Genomic DNA, 24648 nt, shown 5'->3' with positions numbered 1-24648 from the left:
GACTCTGAGTGGGCCAGGAGAGGAACAGGGAACATTTCTGTTCTCTCAGCCTGTCATTCTCTCAGGCCACGCTCAGTTCGACAATAGACGTGAAATCTCATCAGGGCATTCCTTGTCTCCCCCCAAATCAATATTAATTTCATCTTATGTAGCGACTCCGTTAACCAAGTGCTTATTGAGGGCCTCTTATGGATAGAACTCTTGTCTCCGAGGACATTTAGAGAAAACCTGCTCTCATTGCCTGTATTTCCTCAGTATTGGGCAATTCTAAATCAAACTAAGCAGAACGTCCACAGAGCGTGTAAGGGAATACATCTGCGGTCTGAGAACGCGGGCTTGTTGGGCCAGGCAGCCCTCGGATGTGGCACTCTGTACGGACAATATTTATAATTGAGCCTTAATGAGTGTTCTCCGTGGCTTGCCCCTCAAAAGGTCGGCCAGGGTGGCCTGCAGGGATTTTAAGATGATGTGAACTGTCTGGAGGGTTAGGGGAGGTTGGAGTGGTTTGGGTGGATAAGCGGTTTTAATGCACCCACACCCTCCCCTCCTCTTGCTGCCAGGGCCACTCAGCGTGGGAGCCCTCGTCTGGTTCCCTGTGAAGTTAGCAGGTCACTGATAAGTGGATGATGTCAAGGCTACCGAGGGCCTAAAATGGAGAGACATTCCATTTGGCAGCCATGACATTTGAAAATTCTTTACGTGGACACAGAAATTACTTTCGAAACTGTCAGTGTTTCTGAATTTTGGTCTAGCGCATGAAGCGCTGTCATTTCAGCATAAGGATAACGTCCCACTGTGTGCTTGTGTGGGCAGATGTGTACCGGTGTGTATGTTGATGTGGGGTTAGTCACTCCCGATTCCATTCTTCTATTGTACAAATGGTATTTGTATCGGGTATTGTGCTTTGCTTGGCAGTACAGTGGTGAGCAGACTGAGGTGGTCCCTGTCCATAGCTCTGCCCAGGGAAGGTGGTCAGGTGGTTACAGCGCAATGGGCTAAGTGTAGAATACTGTCAGATCCCCCGGGGTGCGGGGGCGGCGGGGGGGTGGGGGGAGTCAGGGAAGGCCTCCCAGAGGAAGTGATGTCCATGCTGAGATCTGAAGGAGTAGGGTTTGTGGGCAGTCAGGGGGAGGGGAGGAAAGAGGGGGTCCAACTGGCAGAGAGAGAGAGAGAGAGAGAGAGTCACGCAGAGGTCTAGAGGCAAGTGGGAACCTGGATATTTAAGAAACTTTAAAATCAACCAATTGTCTTTTGTGTTGGTGACACAGACTTAGAAGCCAGCTCTACCTCTGTTGCTCACTGTGTGGCTCTGGGCCAGCCCCACCTCTGTGGGCCTCCATTTCTTCGTCTGCAGGAAGAGTGTATTACCATAGATGCTCTCAAAAGGGCTCTGGCAAACTCTACCTTGAATGAGAGACCAAGGGGCATTGATTCAATTTTCTGCATTTTTTGGAGCAGATTTTTTTTTCCCCTTGAGGCTGCCTCCTCTGGCACTGTACACCCTTTGGTTTCTTCCCTTCTGATGGCTAGTGATTAATGAGTGTAAGTAACTTCAGAAAGAGCATAAAGAAAGAGCAGCTGTATCCAGAGAACTGGCAAAGAATGCATTCTGAAGTCAAGGATGGAGATTTTGATTATCCAGCTCCTGGCTGGCCTCAGCTCCATTAGTGTAGGTCAGCGGTTACCAACCTTTCGGACCTCACAGACCACCAGTTGGCGACCGCTGGTCTAAGCAGTCAAGAGCAGCTGTGCCTTCTAGAGCTCTGCAGGTTGGAAGCGTGGCTTGTGGAAGCTAGGTTAGCTGACACACAGGCCCTTTAGCCATTAAAAGGAATATGTTTTATCTTTTAATTCTTTTTTTTTTTTTAACTTGAAAAGTCTCTTCCTATTGTCAAAAGTCTTTTATGTCTCTAATACATATTATTCCTCTTTAGACACCTGTCCTTTATCAGTGCTTATTAAACTTTAGCATGTAAAGAACTACCTGGTGGTCCTGTTACGATGCAGAGCTGGCTCAGCGGGTCTGGCCGGGGCCTGTGTCTGCATCCCTAGCAGACCTCAGGAGATGCTGTGCTGCTCGTCTAGAGACCCTTTTGAAGGGGATTGTTTTTCTTTTCTTTTTAATTTTTTAAAATTTAATTTCTTTTTCAATTACAGTTGACATATAATATACTCACCTTAGGCGTACAACATAGTTATTAGACATTTATATGCCATATGAAGTGGTCACCCTAGTAAGTCCAGTACCCATCTGACACTATACATAGTTATTACAGTATCATTTACTAGTAGAGGCCTGGGGCATGCATTCGTGCACCAGTGGGGTCCCTCAGCCTGGCCTGTGGGGTCAGGCCGAAACTGGCTCTCTGACATCCCCTGAAGGGTTCTGGATTGCAAGAGGGTGCAGGCCAGGCTAAGGGAACCCACTGGTGCAAGATTGGGGTCAGGGAGGGATGCGGGAGGTTGGCCAGCTGGGGAGGGACAACGGGAGGGCTCCAGGTTTTGTCCGGCCTGTCTCGCTCAGTCCCGATCGGCTGGACCCCAGCAGCAAACTAACCTACTGGTCAGAGCATCTGCCCCCTGGTGGTCAGTGTACATCATAGTGAGCAGGTGAACGGCCTTAGCATATCATTAGCATATTACACTTTGATTGGTTGAATGGATGACCGGACACTTAGCATATTAGGCTTTTATTATATAGGATGTTTTCTGTGTGGTACTTTACATCCCATGACTGTTTTTATAACTGGCAATTTTTACTTCTTAATCCCTTTTTGAGTGTCAAAGTGCTAGGACATTTAAGCACCGGCCTGTTGAAGGGAGAGTCAGTGTAGGCCCTTAGGGAGCGTTGGGTTCTCCTGTTATCTTGAGTGCCCTGCGTTTCAGCCAGAAACTGATTCTTAGACACTGCTCAGAGGTTTTGACTTATTCTTGAGCTCCCCCTGGTGGCTCAATGAAAAATTAACTTTAAGACTGTCAACAACAGCAATGGGCAGGAAAGGACAGCTTGACTTGAACACCGTAAGTCAATCAAAATGTCCATTATCAAGAAATCTGAAGAGAAACGGTGGCAGTGGGGAAAGTGTCCTTCTAAAAGGAATCAAAATATTTTTAAAAGGAGCTCAGCACCCTTACAGCTGAATGTGCATGAATGCACTTGAAGATCACATGATTTCTGTCCCTTTTATCTAGCCATTGTGGGCACACTTGAGGCTGAAAAGGAGAGAAGGAAATCCGGGCTGTCATCGAGAGTTCAGTTTCGGAACCAAGGTGCTGAGCCCAAGTATAGTAAACAGATTACGCTGAGCAGGCAGAAGCAGAAGGCGTGCATGGAGGAAACGCTCTGGCTGCAGGTGAGGCTGGCGGGCAGTCAAAACAGTTTTTTTTTAGCGGGGACAAGGGTTGGGTATTATGGTGGCATGTATAGGTTTTGAAATTTATCCTAGAAACCCTTTATTCAGTACGCAATGAAGCGTTGTCCTGGAGTTTCCCAGTCGCCTTTATCCCGTGCTGACCTGTATCTCTGCAACCTTTCAGGAAAACATCAGGGATAAGCTGCGTCCCATCCCCATAACCGCTTCCGTGGAGATCCAAGACCCGAACACGCGGCGGCGAGTAAATTCACTTCCAGAGGTTTTTCCAATTCTGAATTCCAACGAGCCCAAGACGGTCCATACAGATGTAAGTCTTTCTGACATGCTTTGCCATGTTATTATGTTAAATCACATGTCTTTAAAGGCACAAGAGCTAGTGATGTGCTTTAAAGGTCATTTCGTTGTATTAAATAAGCTTTTAAAAATATCTGCAAAGTTGGAAGATCTGTTTCTCTGATTAGCCATGAATGTAGAAGCATACGGAATACAATTTGCCGCCAGAAAGTATTTTTTTTTTTTTTTGGCCACTGCAACTTACTGAGAGCATAATTGGCAGAACTTCTTATTCTCGTATCAAGTTTCTCCTACAGCTGTATGAAGAAAAATACATTGCATTTTGCCAGTAAGAACATTAAGATGTAGAAAACCAACTGTTGTTAGTCTGAACATTAAAATCAAGGAATATAGAAATTCAGCAAGTCAAAAAAGTAGCAGCTGTGAAATAGTCATTTAGTGCTAAGTGTACCCTACAATCTTAGGAGAAAAATCTATATTATATGGCTCGCTGCATGCCTATAAGGTGGGGCATGTTTGCCAGGTTTTAAGCTGGTTGAGATGCAAGCTTAGGCTGGAGCTGTGACATCCTAATTGGACGTTATGCACTTGCTGTCAGAATCCCATCGGTACCACAGTGCCCACTCGGAGGCACCTGGGTCTGGTGGTCCACTGATGAAGCTTTTTAGAAGTGAGTGCTCACTGTGTTAGGGTAGGAGCTGATGCCTAAATGTATACATTGTCAGTCTTTTTTTTTTTAATCCTCACCCGAGGATAATTCCTAGAGAGAGTGGAAGGGGGGATAAGGAGAAAGAGAGAGAGAAACATTGACGTGAGAGAGACACATCGATTGGTTGTCTCCTGCATGCACCCAACCAGGGCTGTGGATCTAACCTGCAACCGAGGTACATTCCCTTGACTGGGAATCGAACCCGAGGCCCTTTGATCTGCAGGCCGACGCTCTAACCACTGAGAAAAACTGGCCAGGGCCACATTGTCAGTTTTTATTGTCCTTGTACTTTTGTATATTTTCATATATTTTTCATGTTGATTATCACATTAATATTTCTCGTGTATATTGCCAGCTCTGTAGTCATGTTAAACGTAACAGACAAGGAGACAGTATCCTAATTATTTATCAGGGTGATTATCGAGCACTATTAGCACTGCACCTAGCAGACATACTCCTGGTTCATAGGCGGATGCTCAGCCACTGAGCCACATTGGCTGGGCTCCAAGTGTCTTAAAGCACAGTTCTGTTAGACCAAGGGGCATGGCCTGCATGCCTAAGTGTGTTTGAAGCTGGGCTTCTGCTCCCGTAACTGTCACACGCGGAAATGAACCGTGAGGAGAAAGCCAGTCACCCGCCTCTGTGAGCCCCAAAGGGCAGACATTTCTGACCATGGTTTTATTTTCCTCCAGGTGCACTTCTTAAAAGAGGGATGTGGAGACGACAACGTGTGCAACAGCAACCTTAAACTAGAATACAAGTTTTGTACCCGGGAAGGAAACCAGGACAAGTTTTCTTATCTCCCGATGTAAGAACTGCTCTGTGGCCCCAGCCCATCGGACTCTGGCTTTGTGGGGGCTTTTGTTAAAAAGGGGCTTACTGAAAACATACTGAGGACTTTGTCATTTTTCTCTTCTTTAGTAGTCAAAAAGGTGTTCCAGAACTAGTCCTAAAAGACCAGAAGGACATTGCTTTAGAAATAACAGTGACGAACAGCCCTTCTGACCCAAGGAACCCCACCCGAGATGGCGACGACGCGCACGAAGCTAAGCTCATCGCGACTTTCCCGGACACTCTGACTTACTCCGCATACAGAGAGCTGAAGGCCTTCCCTGTGAGTGCAGTGAGAGACCAGCTGGGAGGGGGAGCCGCACTGTGGCAGGGGCCCGTTGTGACCTAGTGTGTTTTTCTGTCGTAGGAGAAACAGCTGAGCTGTGTTGCCAACCAGAATGGCTCACAAGCGGACTGTGAGCTCGGAAACCCTTTTAAAAGAAATTCCAGTGTAGGTCCTGCCTTCCCATATTGAATTTTACTGTTTTAAGTGCCATGATAATGTTGATATGTTTGACCCGTGCTCATGGCTACTTTTATTTTTTAGGTTACTTTTTACTTGATTTTAAGTACAACGGAGGTCACCTTTGACACCACAGATCTGGATATTAATCTGAAGTTGGAAACGTAAGAGTCACTTCAACCTTTCCATTCAGAATTATTTCGTGAAAGCACAGCCAGTCAGCGGATTGGCCCTGATCTACCTCATAAAGGACGTGTAATTGTAGTGAGAAAACTGACTGTTAAGATAAAACCCTATTGTTTCCTTTTCATTTTCAGAACAAGCAATCAAGATAATTTGGCTCCAATTACAGCTTCTGCAAAAGTGGTTATTGAACTGCTTTTATCGGTCTCTGGGTAAGTGTTTGTGTTTAGCATAACAAATCAGTGTTTGAAAGAACCACTTACAGGCCTCACTAAAACGGGTGTTTTTTCATTTAACAGAGTTGCCAAACCTTCCCAGGTGTATTTCGGAGGGGCCGTCCGTGGTGAGCGAGCCATGAAATCTGAAGACGAAGTGGGAAGTTTGATAGAGTATGAGTTCAGGGTGAGTCCTAGCGCGGGCCCTTCTATGACAGACACGGGAAGCTAACCGTGCTGACTAGGGTCCCCAATATGTAATCTTAATAAGTCATATTAATAAATAAGCCTGATAAACGCCCAGTTACTAACACACTGGCTTACAGGGAAAGTCCTGTCCTCCAGAACAGAGAACAACACAGGACTTTGTTCAGAATCCAGTTCCGTTTGCTTTTCTTATCAGAGAGTTTGAATGTCAGTGTGGTAGAGAGACAAAGGGACACTTGATCTCCCCCGCCCCCTCGCCCCCTCCAGTCTGTGTAAAAGCAGGAAAATCGAAAAGTGATTTATATTTGGCTTTGGAACAGCAGTTCTCAACCTGTGGGTCTCCACCCCTTTGGGGGTCGAATGACCCTTTCACAGGGGTCGACTAAGACCATCGGAAAACACATATATAATTACATATTGTTTTTGTGATTAATCAGTATGCTTTAATTATGTTCAATTTGTAACAATGAAAATACATCCTGCATATCAGATATTTGCATTACGATTCATAACAGTAGCAAAATTACAGTTATGAAGTAGCAACGAAAATAATTTTATGGTTGGGGGTCACCACCACATGAGGAACTGTATTAAAGGGCCGCGGCATTGGGAAGGTTGAGAACCACTGCTTTAGAATGTGCTGTGATTCTCCTCCGTTTTAAGGCCATCTCTCTTTCTGCCGTGGCTAATGCCCACTCCCCTTTCCCAAGCCCAGTTTTGTGCTGGGGTATGTGGGTTTGGCATATGCCAGTAAGAAAGACCGATGATTGCTCTGAACGCTTTCACAGTAGGCAAGCACAGTAGGCAAGCACAGCCCAGGTGGTGGCACATAAATGCATGGCACAGAGCTGGCTCCTAGACAAGCGGGTTTTGGATCTTTGTGGCTGAAATCCTGTTCCTGAAAGTACTGTGACCATTGTTGAGGTGAATGACTGAAATGGCAGGAATGAGCTCCCCCGACTCCAGCAGGGTCGAAGCTGAATTCTCCTCTGTGCGGCTCTTAGCCCGACAGACATGGCTGTGACAGGCGGTGGTGGCTGTGAGGCCTCTGCGGGTGTGGCTGAGAGAGGTCTGGGTTCCGGAGCAGTCCCCCACACAGGCACAGGGCTCGTCCCTCACACAGGCACAGGGCTCATCCCTCACACAGAGGGCTTGTCCCCCACACAGGCACAGGGCTCGTCCCTCACACAGAGGGCTTGTCCCCCACACAGAGGGCTTGTCCCCCACACAGGCACAGGGCTCGTCCCCCACACACAGGGCTTGTCCCCGACACAGGCACGGGGCTTGTACCTCTTCTAGCTTCTGCTGCAGGGAGTTGCTCCGCCTGCAGCGTGGCCTCAGATCTGTGGCTGCCATCAGGGTGTTACTCCGTCTCCCAGGTGCTATCCCACGCCTCCCGAGGGTGGTCCAGGACAGGCAGCTTCATTTTTTCAGTCGGTGGGGTTTCCCAGAAGCAGGTGGTTGGTGCACTGCCACGGCCCAGGCCTTGTCACCTGCCAAACAGGGTGGTTACAGAGCTAGTCACACGTGACTGTCCCCGGACACGTGGAGAACGGGGTGTATTTGTACCCAATAGCCTGTTGCACACTGCAGCTGTTCCTGGGTTGAATGAACCATCATTTCTCTTTGACCTTTTTTTCTTTCCAGTTTTATTGACTAGAATCCTTTAAGCACAAATCTCTATTTTGAATACCCTATCTATAGTCTAATTTCGGAGCCTTTGCTTTGATTGTGTGATCATGCCAAGTATTTTGTTTGTTTTCTCTTGGAAATAGGAGCTGCTACTTAATTCCACGTCACAACAATTGCACGGAGATAATGTGTATTGTTTCCTAACAGGTTATTAACTTGGGCAAGCCTCTTAAAAACCTGGGCACAGCAACCTTGAACATCCAGTGGCCAAAAGAAATCAGCAACGGCAAATGGTTGCTTTATTTGGTGAAAGTAGAATCCAAAGGATTGGAAAAGATAGCTTGTGAACCACAGCGTGAAATAAACTTTCTGAACTTAAAGGTATGTTGGTGGGTTCATCTCACGTCTCCATAGATAAGAAGGGAGAAGCTGACTTCTGAGGGGGAACCCACTACTTTCTTAGGAAACCCATGTGCTGGCATGTCGACTCTTCCTTTGGCATCTCAGTTTCTCTTTGATAGTTGTGTTGTAACCAAGCCAGGCTGAGGATTTCTGTAGATAGAAGACCATTATGGTTCCTAAGTCAGGGTCATTCACTGCTTGTTGAGGCAAATGGCATTTCCTGAAGTTGTATGACCTAGCACAGTGATGGCGAACCTATGACACGCATGTCATAGGTGACACGCGAACTCATTTTTTTGGTTGATTTTTCTTTGTTAAATGGCATTTAAATATATAAAATAAATATCGAAAATATACATCTTTGTTTTACTATGGTTGCAAATATCAAAAAATTTCTATATGTGACACGGCACCAGAGTTAAGTTAGGGTTTTTCAAAATGCTGACACGCCGAGCTCAAAAGGTTCGCCATCACTGACCTAGCATGACATATAAAAAGGACTGGGACAGGCGGGGAGGTGGGGGTGCAGCCAGTGTTAACGCCCGGTAGAAGAAAACTCATTCCAAAAGATATTGGCGCCTTAGCAAGTGACCTCCAAAGCCTTTCATTCTTGTTTCTTAAAACAGTGGATATGTATGGAGTGCTTACTGAGTCTCGGGCACTGTGCTAAACATTCTGTTGGCACTTTCTCATTTCGTTCTCTGGCTAGTCCTGTGAGAGTAGCTTTCTTTCCCTCACCATTTCATGGATGAGGAAATGGAAATTCAGAACTTTCTCAGTCACTCAGCCTCTAAGAGGCAGGTTCAACATTCAGCTCCGCCTGCTTTCAAAGCCGCCACATGGAACTCTTTCCTCTCCTGCTCCACACGGACACACCTGGTTTATCATTTACACTCCAGTGTGATGAAGATTGACGTAGTTAGTGAAGGTCCGTCTCTTCTATCTTGAATTCTAAAGTGACTGGGTATGATCGGTGTTCGTAGTTGGTGGCTTCTAGAATGATCCTTTATTCATCGACTTGGAGAAGTAAGATGCTCCATGATTCCTAATCCTTATTATAAGGGAAGGGCAATTTTAAAACTTCCTACAAGGCTTAGTTTTCAGTACTCTACTCTGGCTAAGTCACATGCTGGTTCTTTTTGCTTCTTTCTCTGTTTGTTCTCATTCAAGATGGGCTGACTTTTCACCCTGTATTAGGTACCAGCTGGTGGTAGGGATACAGGAATGAGATTTGACCCCTATCTTAGGATGCTCACAGTTCGGTGGGGAGACAGAACAAAGAAAGCCTCTTTCTCTCCCTGGGTTTTAAGGTCAGAGTGGGAATTAATTACCCAAATCAGTAACCTTGAAGTGAGGTGGTAACACTTGCAGATTTTTACACTTAAATTATTTCTGCACCTTTGGTGGCAGGAGAAGGGCAAATACTGTGGACTCTGTGAATTTGGCATCATTTGGGAGGGAGTACTCAGGAAGGTGCAAATCATGACAGAATCATGTTAAGTAGAATGATCTGGGATATAATTCCTTCCAGGAGTCCCACAATTCCAGAAGGAAACGGGAAATTGCCGAAAAACAGATTGATGGTAGCAAGAAATTTTCACTATTTGCTGAAAGGAAATACCAGACCCTTGTAAGTATTTCTCAAGAGCTGTGATCTGACGGAGGATGGGGGGAAGGTCTTCCCCGAGCCCTTGCGTTCTAACCCCTGCCTTACTCTCCTCCCAGAACTGCAGCGTCAACGTGAACTGCGTGAACATCAGGTGCCCGCTGCGGGGGCTGGACAGCAAGGCCTCGGTGCTGCTGCGCTCCAGGTTGTGGAACAGCACGTTTCTAGAGGTGTGGCCGCTGGGAGGCTGTCTCCGGACGCCATCTGCCACCTCCTAGGACATGTCTCACTTCCCTAACGCATTCGCTACCTTTGTCTCCACACAGGAGTACTCTAAAATGAACTACCTGGACATTCTCGTGCGGGCCTCCATTGATGTAACTGCTGCCACCGAGAACATCAAGCTGCCACACGCAGGCACCCAGGTGAGACGGGCCCCAGTCCTCACTCGGAACAAAACCCCTGCCCAAGGCCCAGGACGTGCTGCCTTGGCGCTCATTTCACAGCATGGCGACCCTGTCAAGGAGAAATCCCATAACGTCTTCAGGTGCTGCCACCGCACGCTGTATTTTAATAGAATCACTGAAGAAAGGAGTGAATCCGGGGCCTCTGGTTCTGCAGTGCACATGGTAGACTTGGGAGCTGCTGCTCGATGGCAACCCGGTGCACCTCCCCTCATCACCGCCAGCCTGGGGACATGAGACCAGATGTGGGGCTCATGGCTCCTTAGTAGAGGCTCTTGTTTCTGGAAGACGATGGAATTGGGGGCCTGGTGCCCAGTCCAGTGGCTGGGTCACAAGTGAAAAGGAGGTTGTTTGGGGCATTGTATGTCCCGAGGGCGTGGAGAGCTGGTGCTGGCGAATGGGATTTGGAGTCTTGGCTGGGATCCTGCTTTGTTTAATAATTGGTAGATTTGTGCAGGTTACTGGTCTCATATCTGGAACTCCTTTCTTTTGAAAACCGAGACATTGTCTCATCTCTAGTCTTATGACATTGATATTTACTGTGATTTCTGAGATACACTAGCTCAGATACCATATGTACGTACACATTTCCTTAGTATTCTAAGAAGTTTTTTGGGTCCTAAAAGTTTTAGCTTCCTTGAAGTGTCAGGATGCCTTTTCTTTTTATTCCTTTACTTATCATGGGTTTTAGTTTCATCTTTATCTTGCTTCATCTATTTTTTTCCATTCGGAGGATTACTTATCTTTTGAGATAGAAACAAAGGAGGTTGAGTTATTCAGTCATGTCTTTTAGTCTTAATATTGAAATGTCTTCCCATTGCATTTACTCTAATCCTGGCACTGAGGATGTGAGCCACAGAAGGGGAGGGAGTTGTTCATTGTTTTACTTACATTCCGCACTTCAGTCCTAAGGAAGTAGGAAGCGAGTGTCTGAGCTGCCAACGAGGAAAGGAAATACAGGTAAAAAAGTGGACACGTCATGTTTCAGGGGAATGTGATTTTTCCTTTTTCTGGGCTCTGAATTCAGAGAAGAACTTGAGGTGGATCCTTTTGTAAGGTGGGTTTCTGATAGGAGCAACATTCACTGAAGGGAATGTGTCTGTAATAGAGAGTTTTATAAAAGATACGAAAATTCCTTCACCAGGTGATTTATACTGATACGTGCTCAGCAGGACTGGAGGGCGTTCGATTGCAGAGTGATTTGGGGAAGCATTTCGCAGTGGGCAGGCTGCTGGGGTCGAAGCACTGCTCGCTGGTGGTGGAATGGAATGGGTCAGCGGAGCTTAAGCCCTTGCCCCTTACAGGCACGAGGGATGAGGTCATTCCCAGGGAAGTGCCTCGATTTTAATGAAACAAAAAAAAAATATTGGTTTTGGAGTTGGAATAGCTTCTACTCACCAGAACCTGTTACTGTCTATCAGTAAAAGTGGGTGTGGCAAGATGAGAAAGGCTCCCCGGAGCTCTGGGAACGGCGGCTCCGGCATGGTCTCCTCACTTATGCTGAGGCCAGCGCTTCCTTCTTCCTAATCCCAGCTGGAGGGTGCCTGTCCTCAGACAAAACCCAAAAACCCTTCCGTTGGCGATGGAGGTAAACAAACAATAAAGTCTTGCTCACTGGCCTCGCACAGACTGGGTTTGTAGAGCTTACGTGCCCTTTATTTTTTTTATTTTTTTTTAATGTTTTGGGAGTCGCTTTCTTTTTTTTTTTAATATATTTTATTGATTTTTTACAGAGAGGAAGGGAGAGAGATAGAGAGTTAGAAACATCGATGAGAGAGAGAGACATCGATCAGCTGCCTCCTGCACATCTCCCACTGGGGATGTGCCCGCAACCCAGGTACATGCCCTTGACCGGAATCGAACCTGGGACCTTTCAGTCCGCAGGCCGACGCTCTATCCACTGAGCCAAACCGGTTTCGGCCTTACGTGCCCTTTAAATGGGGAGCCCAGCCCCTGCCTTCGGTCCTGGTCCTCGCACGCAGTCTTTGTCCAGTGAGTTGTTTTGCAGTTCCAAGGTTCCAAGTTCTGGTTACCATGGTAGCCAGACTTGAGGGGGAGGGGGGGCGCTTAGCACTCTCACCTGGATTCCCCCCTGTCCGTCCTGCCCCCCTAGTCTGCAAAGTCAAAAGTTACCTTGTTCAGCCAGGATGCTGTTGGATTGCAGCCTTTTGTGGTAGAGAGTTCCCCCTATGATCAGCTGTTTAAAAGGCTTTGGTATACGGTGTGGTTATAATAAGGTTGATTCTCCTGGGCATAGACCAGACTCCCTCCACTCTCCACCGCCAGTTTTATCAGAACTTACTCTTACAAATAGGAATGGCTCTTCCAGATTGCCACCTGGCCCCCAGGGACACACTGTGCGCCTTTGCTATGCTGGATACAAGGGAAGCGAAGGCCAGTGGGCTTCAGCACAGGCCAGTTGAAATGATCTTTCTGTCTAGTTTAGACTAGTCGGTTTACAGGTCGCATCCACTGTATTATTCTTCACTGGTCTCTTCTCATTCTTTCTTCCCTCCTTGATGGCTCACCTGTGTTAGAACCAGTAACCTGAAGGAAGGGTTGTTTTTTCCTAACAGCTGGGACACCAGTGGGAGGAAGGGCGGTGAGGGGAAGTGCGCTCTGAGGTCCCCTCCGGGGCTGGGAGCTAGAGTGAAACCTCACTGAGAGCAAAACAGGAAACCAGGGTGCCGGTAAGGTGTTCACGCTGCCGCTACAGGCCGTCTAGCTGGCTGGGAACTCTGAATGTGGGCCTTCCTGCTCAATGCTTAAAGAAAAGCAGTTCTCTTGCTTTTTAAGTATTTTCTGAATCAAATGGGAGGGATAGGTGTTTTCAAGTATAAGTAGAAAGGGAAGTACTTCAATGAAGAGATTAAAAAAAGAATTGTAACTTAGAAATATTGGAGCACAGTGTAGGCACATTTTTAGGCAGCACTTAGTGTCCAATACGCATGTAGAATATTTGACTAAGATACTTCTCAGAAGTTAAATTTACTCTTTATTCTCTTACCTCTGAAATAGCAGAAATTATAAAGTGATCAAATTCCAATCAGTATAGTTTACAAAATCATATGTGTAGCCATCACCAGGTCGTCTCCTGGCATCACAAAAATTCACTGGAATTGTAAACTCACATTAACCAAGTTGTAGTGAATTTCCATGAGCAACTTCTTAGCTTTCTAAATGAACACTTGTTTCTATTTAATTGGTACTTGCCAACTATCAATGAATCCAGGGTCTAAACTATCCATACATATTGTTGTAGAAGATGGCACCAAGCCATTTTAGGATATTTCTAGGGTCCTTAGTTTGCTATCCTAAGGAAAAGTTAAAATGGTACTGATACTGTTATAATTAACCTAGTTTTTAGTTAATTAACAGGAAAGGAGCAAAGGGAAGGCCAGATAATGTAGGCAAGCCGTTCGTGCTAGAAAGCTGAAGTTTTTCACTCTTCTGGTCTGTTCCCTGCGGATCCTGGGGAAAGGGACTGGGCAAAGAAAGAATAAACCCATGCCAGGAAGGTCTGGTAGTAGGTCACTGGCCATAATAGGCGTGGCCACTGCAAGGGTGTGATATCTGAGAAACGTAAGCTCCTGAGCAAAGGGAGTTCCCGCTCCTGGCCCTCTTGCTCTCTCGGGAGGACTCTTGTTGTAGGGGGTGTGCTCTCACACTCTGCACTCACCCACATGGCCCACAGCCATGTCCACCCCACACACAATGGACTAGTGGACTGTGATTAGCCTGATGCTATGCCAGACTTAACTCCACGTGGAAAGGAAACTGGACACTGGCTTTGCTTCCAGCTCTGCTGACCAGCTACACCTTTTCCAGGGCTGGTTTAAGGGAAATGGGACTTTTGAAACCCAGGGATATAACTTCACACAAAAGTAAAAATCTCTCATTCTCCCATGCGAGTCTTAGAAAGCTCTTTTTCTCAAGATAACGTAAGATCCCCTCTTCTGCTAGCAACAGGGAAATTCCACCCATCCAATTCTCCAATGACAGCGTCAGTCATGCAGCTCCATCCCTGTTTTTGTATTTCACAACATCTTTAAAATCTGAGTGACAAATGTAGGCTAATTTTGCCTAAACTGGCCCTGTTGTTTTCATCGCTGAAAACTAATTTTTAAAAAGTGTGATCGTTCTCAAAAAGCTACCAGGTTGTAAAGATGAAACAGATTTGTCTGTGTATTGATAACTTGCAACTTGATGTTGAATGATGATTTATTATACAATTTATCTACTTTCGTTGGCAAAGAAATACAGACATTGTCAAAACATAAGCCAGCATTTTCCAGGTTCTAGGAAAGAAGCAATAGTCCATTAATAAAAGAGAGGGTCTTGCATCAAAAAGGCATCTCATCCTTCCACAGGCTGCATTATCCAAAGTGTGTCTGGACAGATTCCTGGTGTCAACTGTCTTCCTGTTTTGTAATCGTGTTGTTCTCTTGTGTGGCCATAGGTTCGTGTGACTGTGTTTCCCTCCAAGACGGCAGCTCAGCACTCGGGAGTTCCTTGGTGGGTCATCCTCGTGGCCATTCTTGCTGGGATTTTGATGCTTGCTCTATTAGTTCTTTTATTATGGAAGGTAAGTGATACCTGGCATTTGAATTTCATCATTATAAACTTTATTTCATGTTTTTAAAAAAGTGAATTCACACTAACAATGAGTGTGAATATATATATATATATATATATATTATATATATATATATATATATATATAATTTCTTTTCATTGATTCCTCTTCCCTTCCCAACATTTTATTATGAAACTTTAACAGAAAACTTGAAATTTTACAATAAATACCTGCACATCTATCTAATACTTTGTGTTTAAAGATATAATATTTATACAGTATAAGAAGTTTCTTAGAGGTATAAATTTTGGTGTTTTTCACATATAAGTTAGCATCTTTGGCAAGTAACAATTTTTAAAATATTACTACTTTATCATTTTCTTCATCTATGATCAGATCATTTTCTAAACCTAAGCCAAATTTTTGGGTAGCACATTAATTTGAATCTGTATTCCTATTAATTTCAACTGCAAAGTAATGTTCATGGCTGCAATTGGGGTTTCTTATCATTATAGCCAGGTTGGGATTATGAAATTAATGAATAACTCCATCTCAAGGGGGTCATGATAGCCTACATCAAACATGAGGAAGATTGGGCTCAACATGGTGTTCATTAGAATTGGTCCTGCAAATAAAATGTAATATCTTTCCCCTGCTTCCTACTAGTAAGTAATTTACATTACCAGAAAGTGGGTGTGAGATGGATGCAAATTTTGTTGCCAGAGATTATGACCTATAGATTTTGGATTTATTCTCAGTAATGGAGGTCCACAGTCGCTTATCAAATTGCCAAAAAAAAAAAAAAAACCACCTCTGAAAATTGAAAGTTTTTTTTTTAAAATATATTTTATTGATTTTTTACAGAGAAGAAGGGAGAGAGATAGAGAGTTAGAAACATCGATGAGAGAGAAACATCGATCAGCTGCCTCCTGCACATCTCCTACTGGGGATGTGCCTGCAACCCAGGCACGTGCCCTTGACTGGAATCGAACCTGGGACCTTTCAGTCCGCAGGCCGACGCTCTATCCACTGAGCCAAACCGGTTTCGGCTGAAAATTGAAAGTTTTTAATTATTTATTTGGCAGAAAACTTGACATGATGTGAAGAGGAGAGGCTATTGATAATCTTTAGCCCTTATGCATTAATTTCACTGCAAAAATATTAATATATTTGTTACAGTGGCATTATGTATGCAGAATATTGCTTATTTATTTATTTATTTTAATATATTTTTATTGATTTCAGAGAGGAAGAGGGAGAGAGATAGAAACATCAATCAGAGAGAATCATTGATTAGCTTCCTCCTACATGTCCCACACTGGGGATCGAGCCTTCATCCCTGGGCATGTGCTCTGACCGGGAATCAAACCATAACCTCCTGGTTCATAAGTCGACACTCAACCATTGAGCAATGGGTTGAGAGTTGAGAAATCCAAGCTTTATAATCCTGGGCAAATCATTTCACCTTCTTGGGATACTGGGTTGCCTTAGCTGTTAATAAGTGGGTTAGATTAGATGATCTCATTGGTTCTTTCTCTTTTTTTTTTGTAAGTTCTAAAGTATTCCAACTTACAAGTTGGAACTCTAAATATCTACAACCCTTGCATGAAAATCATTTTTATAACTTTACAGACACTCTTCTTTTTGAAACTGAACTGTTCATTTTTATAAGTTTAAAGTCATAGAATTTTAGGGCCAGAAAGGACTTTAGTGCAGTGTCCTTTAAGTTGGATTTTGCACATCCACAGAGGTGCCACAACTAAGTAGGTGAGGCTAAGACCAACATCCCCCTAAATTGTATCTGCTTTAAATATTAGGGTTCTACATAGGAATTTTTCTGGAGGTAAGAGAGGAAAGTCCTCCGGGCTGTTCCAGTCGCCTTCATTTTGCAAATTAAGATGCTCATGCCCATGGGTATTATATAGGCTGCCAAGTTGGAGACAGGACTGGGGCTCTTGGTTCCCTAAGTTTGTTAAGAGTGTTCACTGAGGTATTTAGTCACAAATAAATATCAAGATACATTGTCCAAATCAACACTGCCCAGTAAAACTTTGTCATAGTGGAATTGTTCTGAGGCTGTACTATCCAATATGGCAGCCACTAGTCACATGTGGCTGTTGAGCTCTTGGAATATGGCTAGTGCAACCGAGGTATTGACTTTTAAATTTAATTTAATTTAAATCTGAATAGCAACGGCTAGTCAGTTGGTAGCTACCATATTGTACAAAGCAGATCTGGAGTTTTACCTTCATGAGTTGCCAGACTTAGAAACAGAATTTTTCAGAAGGGCACAGATTTATTCGCCCAAGTTACATTTCGGAGGGCAGATCCATGGCCTTATGAACTAGATTAAAGTAAATAGAGAAAATCCTCATTGTTGAATGGAGGAAATTATAGTAGAAAGTGGAATTATATTTTAATAGTCATTTAAAGTACCTAATCTTACATGGTGGCCCAGAATTTGGGAAACTGACTGTAATCATTCTTTCATGATGGTTTATTTGAATTTATATTCTGATTCACCCCACAAATTCAGAGGACTCAAATAAATGGCATTTTTACTTGAAAAGTAGAAAAATACAGTATCTCTCTGTTTTATTTGGATTTGTGCTATCTACCTATTTTAAGGTCCATATTTTTCTGTAAGAAAAAAACCACCCAAACCTAAAATCAGATGTGCATGCATTTTCCCTTTTAGGATGATTTTTGTCTTTGTGATTTCTGTTACAAATAGAAAAATCAATTAGCCGACTAATGTCATCCATATAAATGTTTGACCAGAGACCCATGGTAATAGAGTTGGGTTGATTGCTGTCCAAAAGTAACACAATGCAGTGGCTGTTCACTTTCAGTTGATCCATTAGTGTGGTCTCTTTGTAAACGAACTATGAATAGAAAACAGGTTAAAATCTGAGATTTTCTTTTGTCTAGTTCTTCACAGAACTCCGAAACTGACTAAATACCTTGCTTCCTTGTAGTGTGGTTTCTTCAAGAGAAATAAGAAAGATCATTATGATGCCACATATCACAAGGCTGAGATCCATGCTCAGCCATCTGATAAAGAAAGGCTTACTTCTGATGCATAGTAGTGACCTACTTCTGTAATTGGTAATTGATCAATGTTTTTTTAATTGCTAGCTGTGGGACCTGCTATGGTTGTGGTGGCTAACTTTCAGAGCAACAGCTTGCTATGTGTGTCCAATTAACAGATGTTTCCAAATGTCCACACTGGCTTGCCCTGCTTGGAATGGTTTTATTTATGTCACTTGAAAGCTATTTTGTTTTGTTTTAAATGCACAGAGTCATTTGTTGCAGGTGAGTTGTTCTGTGTTGTGGTTAAACATCACCCATAGCAATGAAGAAACTGAAATCTGTATACACACAGAAGGAGGCTTCGTAGCCCAGTTTGCCACATACTGTTCATTTAGTATGCAGCATCCCATGGAATTTCGAAGGTGCATGAGAAATCATCCCCGATTTCTTGTCCATTTTGGAATTTCCTACCGATGGACGCTTGTATTGACTGCCTAATTAACCTTTTGCATGTTGGAAACATGGTGTTTCTCTGGGTGAGAGGACTTTCTCACTGTCATCTTTTGTATCTCCTTGCTATAAAGATGGGGGGAGGTTTGGAATGCTTTTATTGTTGCTCAGATATTGTTCTATGCTAGCTAAGCATGCACCTTCCTTTCCTGCATATCTACCTCAGGTCAAAGACCATTGCAGCAAACTGTGACTATTGGCATGATGGACATTACGGCCAATTTCAGAAGGCAGCTCTTTACCAAAGTGTTACCTTCAGTATCCAAATTTTAGTATAAAAATGCTCTGGACAGTTTTTATTCTCAATGGACTTTGACCTTGTTTCATATTCTTGAGATTCAATTCCACCTTGGGATTCAATTGATTTTAAGTTCATGTTTTGTTTCTCTTATTTGTAAACCCATGGAAACAGGAATTGGTGATGATTCCTTTTTCCATTCCTGTGGGTGTGAGAGGATAGAATTACTCCGACAGTCCCTTTCCATGGCACTGTCACAGTGAATCCCAGCATCTCCCTTTAATTGTTGCATATCACCCTTGCTTTCCTTCTTTGTTTAAATGGAGCAAGAGCACATTTTGTAATAGATAGATCTTTTGGCTTTTTTTGCACAGAATAAAGGAGTCCATGTTGAAATGGCCTTAGAACAAAACTTCTTGGCCCATTATTCTTGTCTATTCAGTGATAACTGTATATGTAATTTTATTTTGCCCCATGACATTCTGATAACATAAATTAATTCAATATTAACATTCTGTTCCTGTTGGGTTCATGTAATAAACAAATTAATCAACCATTCCAAGTATCTTCCTCATCCTATTAACTGCATTTTTAAATTGAAAACATCCTTTTTTTTTTAAAAAAAAAAAGGCACATATATTTCCTCATTTAAAATATTCAATTTGATTTTTAAATATCTAGATATGTTCTCAAGAAAAATCTACTTGGAATCATATTGAATATTTTTTAAATGAATAAAATATACATTCATTAAAAAAGAACAATTAGGCGGCGCTCTGAAATTCAGTCTGGTGATACTTTCCTTCAGCTCTCTGTTGGTACCTGATTGATTTGATTGCAGGATGGAGTTACTCCCCGATTTACTAATGAAACCGCTTATTGGGAAGCACAGCACAGGCCCGGGCTGTGTGATTCTCCTTCTCGCTGGGGATGTGTCCCGCAGCCTCGGGGGAGAGAAGACTCTTAAACTGACCCATTCAAACACTGACATGTCCAAACTGTAACTTGTAAAATATCTGTGACCTGAGTTTCATTTCGTTAGTGGAAGAGGGGCATGAAATAACCTTTGGTTTATGGCCTCTAAAAAAATTGTTCAAAATGATGTTCTTCTCATCTAAAAGTTAGCTCTTTTACAGATTGTATTGGGATTATAAAAAATGGGAGCACTGTTGCATAAACTTAAATTTCAGTAAGGAGAGAGCTCACATTGTTTCCAAATGTAAAAACAATATGGAAAAAGAGACTTTCCTAGCAGTTTTACAACTATTTTTCTCTTCCATTTATCCCCACTGGCTGTTAACATCTTCAGCCGATTAGTTTCTTCTGAAAAGAAAACCATGTCTTTTTTCCTTAGTCCAGAGGTAGGCCGATCTGAACAGAAAGCTTAGATATTCCCGGCTAGTGCACTTGCTTTCCTTGGGATTCCTAAACGTGCTTCTGTTTATCTTTCCTTCTTCTCCAGTGTGGATTCTTCAAACGCTCTAGGTACGATGAAAGCATTCCCCGATACCAAGCTGTAAAGATCCCGAAAGAAGAGCGAGAGATCAGAGATGAAAAATACAACGATCACCTGGAGAAAAAGCAGTGGATCACAAGGTGGAATGAAAATGAAAGCTACTCCTAGGGGCCAGAGGAGCGTCACAGCCCCCAACTGCTTTTTTCTTCCCCAGCTCAGAAGTTCAAATGGTTTAAAAGCCTGATCCCTGACTATTGAGTTCAGACAGACTGCACCATAGTACGAACCGACAGTTTTAACTGCTGTGGACATTGTTACGTAGCCTACGGCTCCTGTTTTGCACAGCCAAATGTAAGACTGTTGGAATGGATTTTTCTTTAACTGCCTTAATTTAACTTTCCCGGTTGCCTTTGTTTTTGGTGTGGCTGACTCACACGTGCCAGGGAAGGCCCCGCCCAGTTGCGCTCATCTGACATCCTCCCGCTAGTGTAACTGGAAGAAGGCGCCCGTGGTCACCATGTCAGCAGAGTGACTGTCGGTGCTGCCTCTGCAAGCATTCTTCCCAATAGGACTGGAGAACCTGCAAGTTAACTGTCCCCCATCACAAGACAATGCCGTAGGGGTAGCTGTGTTTCCATTTAAAGTGCTATCTTAAATTAAATGTGCAATAGAAGGTGATGTTGCCATCCTGCTATCTTTTTCCATTTCCCAGATGTGTGAATACCTGTTCACACCAAAGGCATCCAGGTTTCCTTCTCCCTTTTCACTAAAACACACAGGTGCAACTGACTTGAATGCTAGTTATCCTTATTTGTATATGGTATTTATTTTTTCTTTTTTACAAACCATTTTGTTATTGACTAGCGGGCCAAAGATTCTCCAGTTTGTCCTGCAGGTTGGAGTAAGCAATCAGAATTAGAACATGGGAGGTCATTGGTTTGATCTAAAGTATTTACTGCAAAAAGAAAATAATGCTTTATAAATGTACCAGAGAGTTGTTATAATTTACAACCTAAGTTATTAAAACATCTTCCTTCATGACATCCCTTACCTTGACCCCCTCCCTCCAAACCCAAAAGGTTTGTTTAAGGAATAGGATTAACCGTTAGAAGTTTAATTCTGAACAGACAATGGATATTTTTGAGTTTGGAGCCCTGTGTGACAGTTATGAATTTTATGCTATAACTTTCAGGAACTCTTGGAAAAAAGGGGGTTTATTTCTTGACCTTTCACTGCTGTATATACAGGACTTGAAAGAAATGGTGAGTGCCTATGGTGGATCCAATCCGATCCAGTGGAAGACTACTGAATACCCGATACCAAAAGTCAGATTAGAACATCATGGCCTTTATGTTTTAAATATTATTGGAATCACGTCATGTGAGTCAGAGTTCTATTTTTTTGCTGTGTTTCCTCCCCTATGTATATTCCCCAAATTATTTTAGGACTACTCTAACAAGAACTTTAACTTGTTTTTTAAGTGTAAAAGTGGAGGAGGGGAGGAAGACATTATTCTTCTATACATTCAATAGAGATTGAATAGATATGAAAGCCGGATTTTAAAAAATGACTGTGCTTCAAGATGTTAAGTTATATGGGGAGCAAGAGCAAACCAGGTGCTAATTTGTTTGGATGTAATGTAAGCCGTGTCTCATTCTTTTAAAAACAAAATACAGCTATGTACCATTGTTGCTTTGGAGTTTTAATTTTCTTTCCTTTTTGGAAATCTTACACCCTTAAGATACTAAGAACATTACTCTAGTTGTACTTTAGAAATTTCATTCACAAATATTGTTTTCCAAATGATATTTTGTTTACAAAAATTTCTTGAGAACAGGTCATAACAGTGTTTAAAATCTCAGTTTCTTGCTTAGGTAACTTGGAACCCAATGTACTGGCTTCATAGGTTGCTAAGAAGCTGATTTTTAAACATGTTTATAGGCCCTTGTTGTAAAGACGAATGTCCTTGGGAAGGGGTGGGGAGGTGGGTGCAAGGGTGGCTCAACAACAAAGAAACAAGAATGTAGTGGTCTTTACGTTTATAGTTGTGAAAAATGTCATCTCAAGTCAAGTCACTGGTCTATTCTCATTTGATACATTTTTATACTAACTAGCATTGTAAAATTATTTCATGATTAGAAAATACCTGTGGATATTTGTATAAAAGTATGAAATAAATTTTTTTATGAAAGTGTTCATTACTTAGTAACACAGCATTGTATATGTGAAACAAACTCTAAAATTATAAGTAACCTGAATTGCTTTTTTTATTTCATTAAGCCAAACTAAAGTTTTCGATGTTTTTATTTATTCTGAGTGCCTCATATAATCTCAGATCAGCAGAAGCCATTAGTGTGCCCCCACAAATGCGATTGAGGGTTGTCCCCCCGCTTGGCTTTACTGTTCAGTTGATACTCAAAAGAAAATGATCTTAAAGATGGTTTATTCAAGACATCTACACATTGGGAAATGTCTTGCATTGATTCATCTGCTTCAAAGGTTATGCCTGTGAAGGAAAAGGTATTATTTAGCAATGATGCCATGGCATGAAAAATCAGAGTTCTTATGGCTAAGTTGCTTTCTTAGAACACCTTTTGGATGTGAGAGCAGTCCAGCTGTGACATGTATCATTAAATTGACCACCAAGGACTGATTTAGCAGAGTTGAATTGTCAGGAAAAATAACTTAACCAAAGGATTTTGTTTAGATTGAAGTGGTTTTATGAAACTTCTCTAGCTGGGTTATCACAATGTAATGAATGAAAAAAAAGCATATAGCCCTGGCCAGTGGCTGGTGTGGCCCCGTTGGTTGGGCATCATCCTGTGCACTGAAAGGTTGCCAGTTTGGTTCCCAGTCAGGGCACATGCCCAGGTGGTGGGTCTGATCCATGCATGGGTTGTGGGCTCGGTCCCTGATAGGGGGTGTACATGGATGCTCTCACATCCATGTTTCTCTCCCTCTCCCTTCCTCTCTCTAAAAATCAATTAAAAAATATTTTTAAAAAAGAGTCCTCAAACAATGCTGATTTACACAATTAAAAAAGTCATTTAAAAAAAAAGCATGTAATAGTGCCCAGACAATACAGCATGCCCTACCTATCCTGATTAAATTTCCAATCTAAAATGTGTTATCTGTCCAGTATTTTCCATTATACTTAGTATTATACAGTAAATTTTAGCCTTCTTAATTCTTTGAAGATCAAACAGGTGTTACCACCCAAAGAAATGTGTGATTTGTACTTTTTAATGCAGGGCCAGTCCCATGGATATATCCAGATTAAATCTCTGTAATAATGTGTAATCACCATAACCATTAAAGATGTCCGTAGCTGTGGTCTGGCTAGGGCTCTGGCATAAATGACCCGGGCTGGAGGTCATGGCAGTGCTGTATATGGCTCCTGTGACTCCACCTCTTTCTCTCCCTCTTGGATGGGAGCATACAGGAATGCCTAGCCGTGGTAATGGTATTACTAGTATAGGGCTATCCTTGGGTCCATTTGCAAACATTGACACTTTGTTGGTTGCAGAGCACTTGCTGTTATCTTATATATGAGTCATGCACAGTCATGGCTTATGTTGTGTCCTTGTGGTTGAGAATATTCTAGAATGTAGGGTAGATGTAGGTGGGGAATGCTTTTAATTGTCCAGACTTGGGAAGTAAGCATAAGATTGAACATTCTATCCTAAATGAAAACATCTTAATGAGAAACTGATCTCTAGTACACAACCCACAAAAAGACAATGTGGGAAGACAGACTAGGGTTGTTAGGTTGTTTTGTTTTAAAGGAGGGAAAGAAGGAAATGCTGTAGGTGGCTGGGTTCCACATACAGACATCCTCAGGGCTGAGAAAACTGAATGTGGAAAAGTTATTTGATCAGCTTGTAGCATAAAGTAAATGATTAAAGGCAGCTCCTTGAATCAAAGGAGAGGGTCCAACTGAGGGGAAGGCAAGGTTCAATGAGATGAAGAAAGTGAACTTGAGAATGATTTCAAAGGAGTGGCTATTGTAAAGAAGCTAGTAGGTGTCTGTTCTGGGAGTTACTGATGGTTAAACGGCAAGTGAGTATTTCTTGTTCCTCAAAAAACAGGTTTTGTTAACTCAGAAAGACACCCTATCCAGCTGTTAGGATATGTGGGAGTGGTGTGTACTAGTGGCTGGAGCCAGAGGTGTTGCCAACAGACCCATCTAGGAGGAAAGTTATAAAGGGAATTCAAGATTACATCCTCTGATGAAGGATAAGTGAATTGTAAACAAATCTGAGTAAGAAAACTGTTCCAGCACAGTGCAGGGGTGGGCAGGTGCCCACAAAGGGCAAGCTAATCAACCAGGTAATGGTTGATTACACTGGAGTGAAGGAGTCAAGTGCAATTTTTGCAGCAGTCAGCAAGTTTAAATGCCTCAATCTTCTCTTCACCTTTGCCCTGGAGCCATTCCTCAGTCAGGCTGGCTGTGCC

At 42.9% G+C, this 24648-nt stretch overlaps 1 protein-coding gene across 3 annotated transcripts in view; it reads left to right on the top strand.

Moving 5' to 3' along the window:
• Positions 1 to 22391, top strand: part of ITGA6 (integrin subunit alpha 6) — a 70393-nt gene extending 48002 nt beyond the window's left edge. For 2 of the 3 annotated variants that reach the window (XM_070422751.1, XM_070422749.1), the window contains 14 exons: positions 3193 to 3353; positions 3538 to 3681; positions 5070 to 5185; positions 5299 to 5491; positions 5576 to 5659; positions 5756 to 5835; positions 5989 to 6066; positions 6154 to 6256; positions 8116 to 8289; positions 9842 to 9940; positions 10036 to 10146; positions 10243 to 10341; positions 14840 to 14965; positions 20200 to 22391. In XM_070422751.1, coding sequence (XP_070278852.1) covers positions 3193 to 3353; positions 3538 to 3681; positions 5070 to 5185; positions 5299 to 5491; positions 5576 to 5659; positions 5756 to 5835; positions 5989 to 6066; positions 6154 to 6256; positions 8116 to 8289; positions 9842 to 9940; positions 10036 to 10146; positions 10243 to 10341; positions 14840 to 14965; positions 20200 to 20361 — 1730 coding nt within the window. In that variant the 3' untranslated portion in view covers positions 20362 to 22391. Of the gene's footprint in view, positions 1 to 3192; positions 3354 to 3537; positions 3682 to 5069; positions 5186 to 5298; positions 5492 to 5575; positions 5660 to 5755; positions 5836 to 5988; positions 6067 to 6153; positions 6257 to 8115; positions 8290 to 9841; positions 9941 to 10035; positions 10147 to 10242; positions 10342 to 14839; positions 14966 to 17934; positions 18065 to 20199 lie in introns of all 3 variants that reach the window. The other variant, XM_070422750.1, reaches the window with a different exon arrangement.
• Positions 22392 to 24648: the final 2257 nt, after the last annotated feature.

Source organism: Myotis yumanensis, unplaced genomic scaffold (genome assembly GCF_028538775.1).
Source record: "Myotis yumanensis isolate MYYU_CA2020_CCGP unplaced genomic scaffold, mMyoYum1.0.hap1 SCAF_8, whole genome shotgun sequence".
Taxonomy (NCBI): Eukaryota; Metazoa; Chordata; class Mammalia; order Chiroptera; family Vespertilionidae; genus Myotis; species Myotis yumanensis.
Note: the sequence above shows the minus strand (reverse complement) of the source record. Positions and strands in the feature narration are given on the sequence as shown.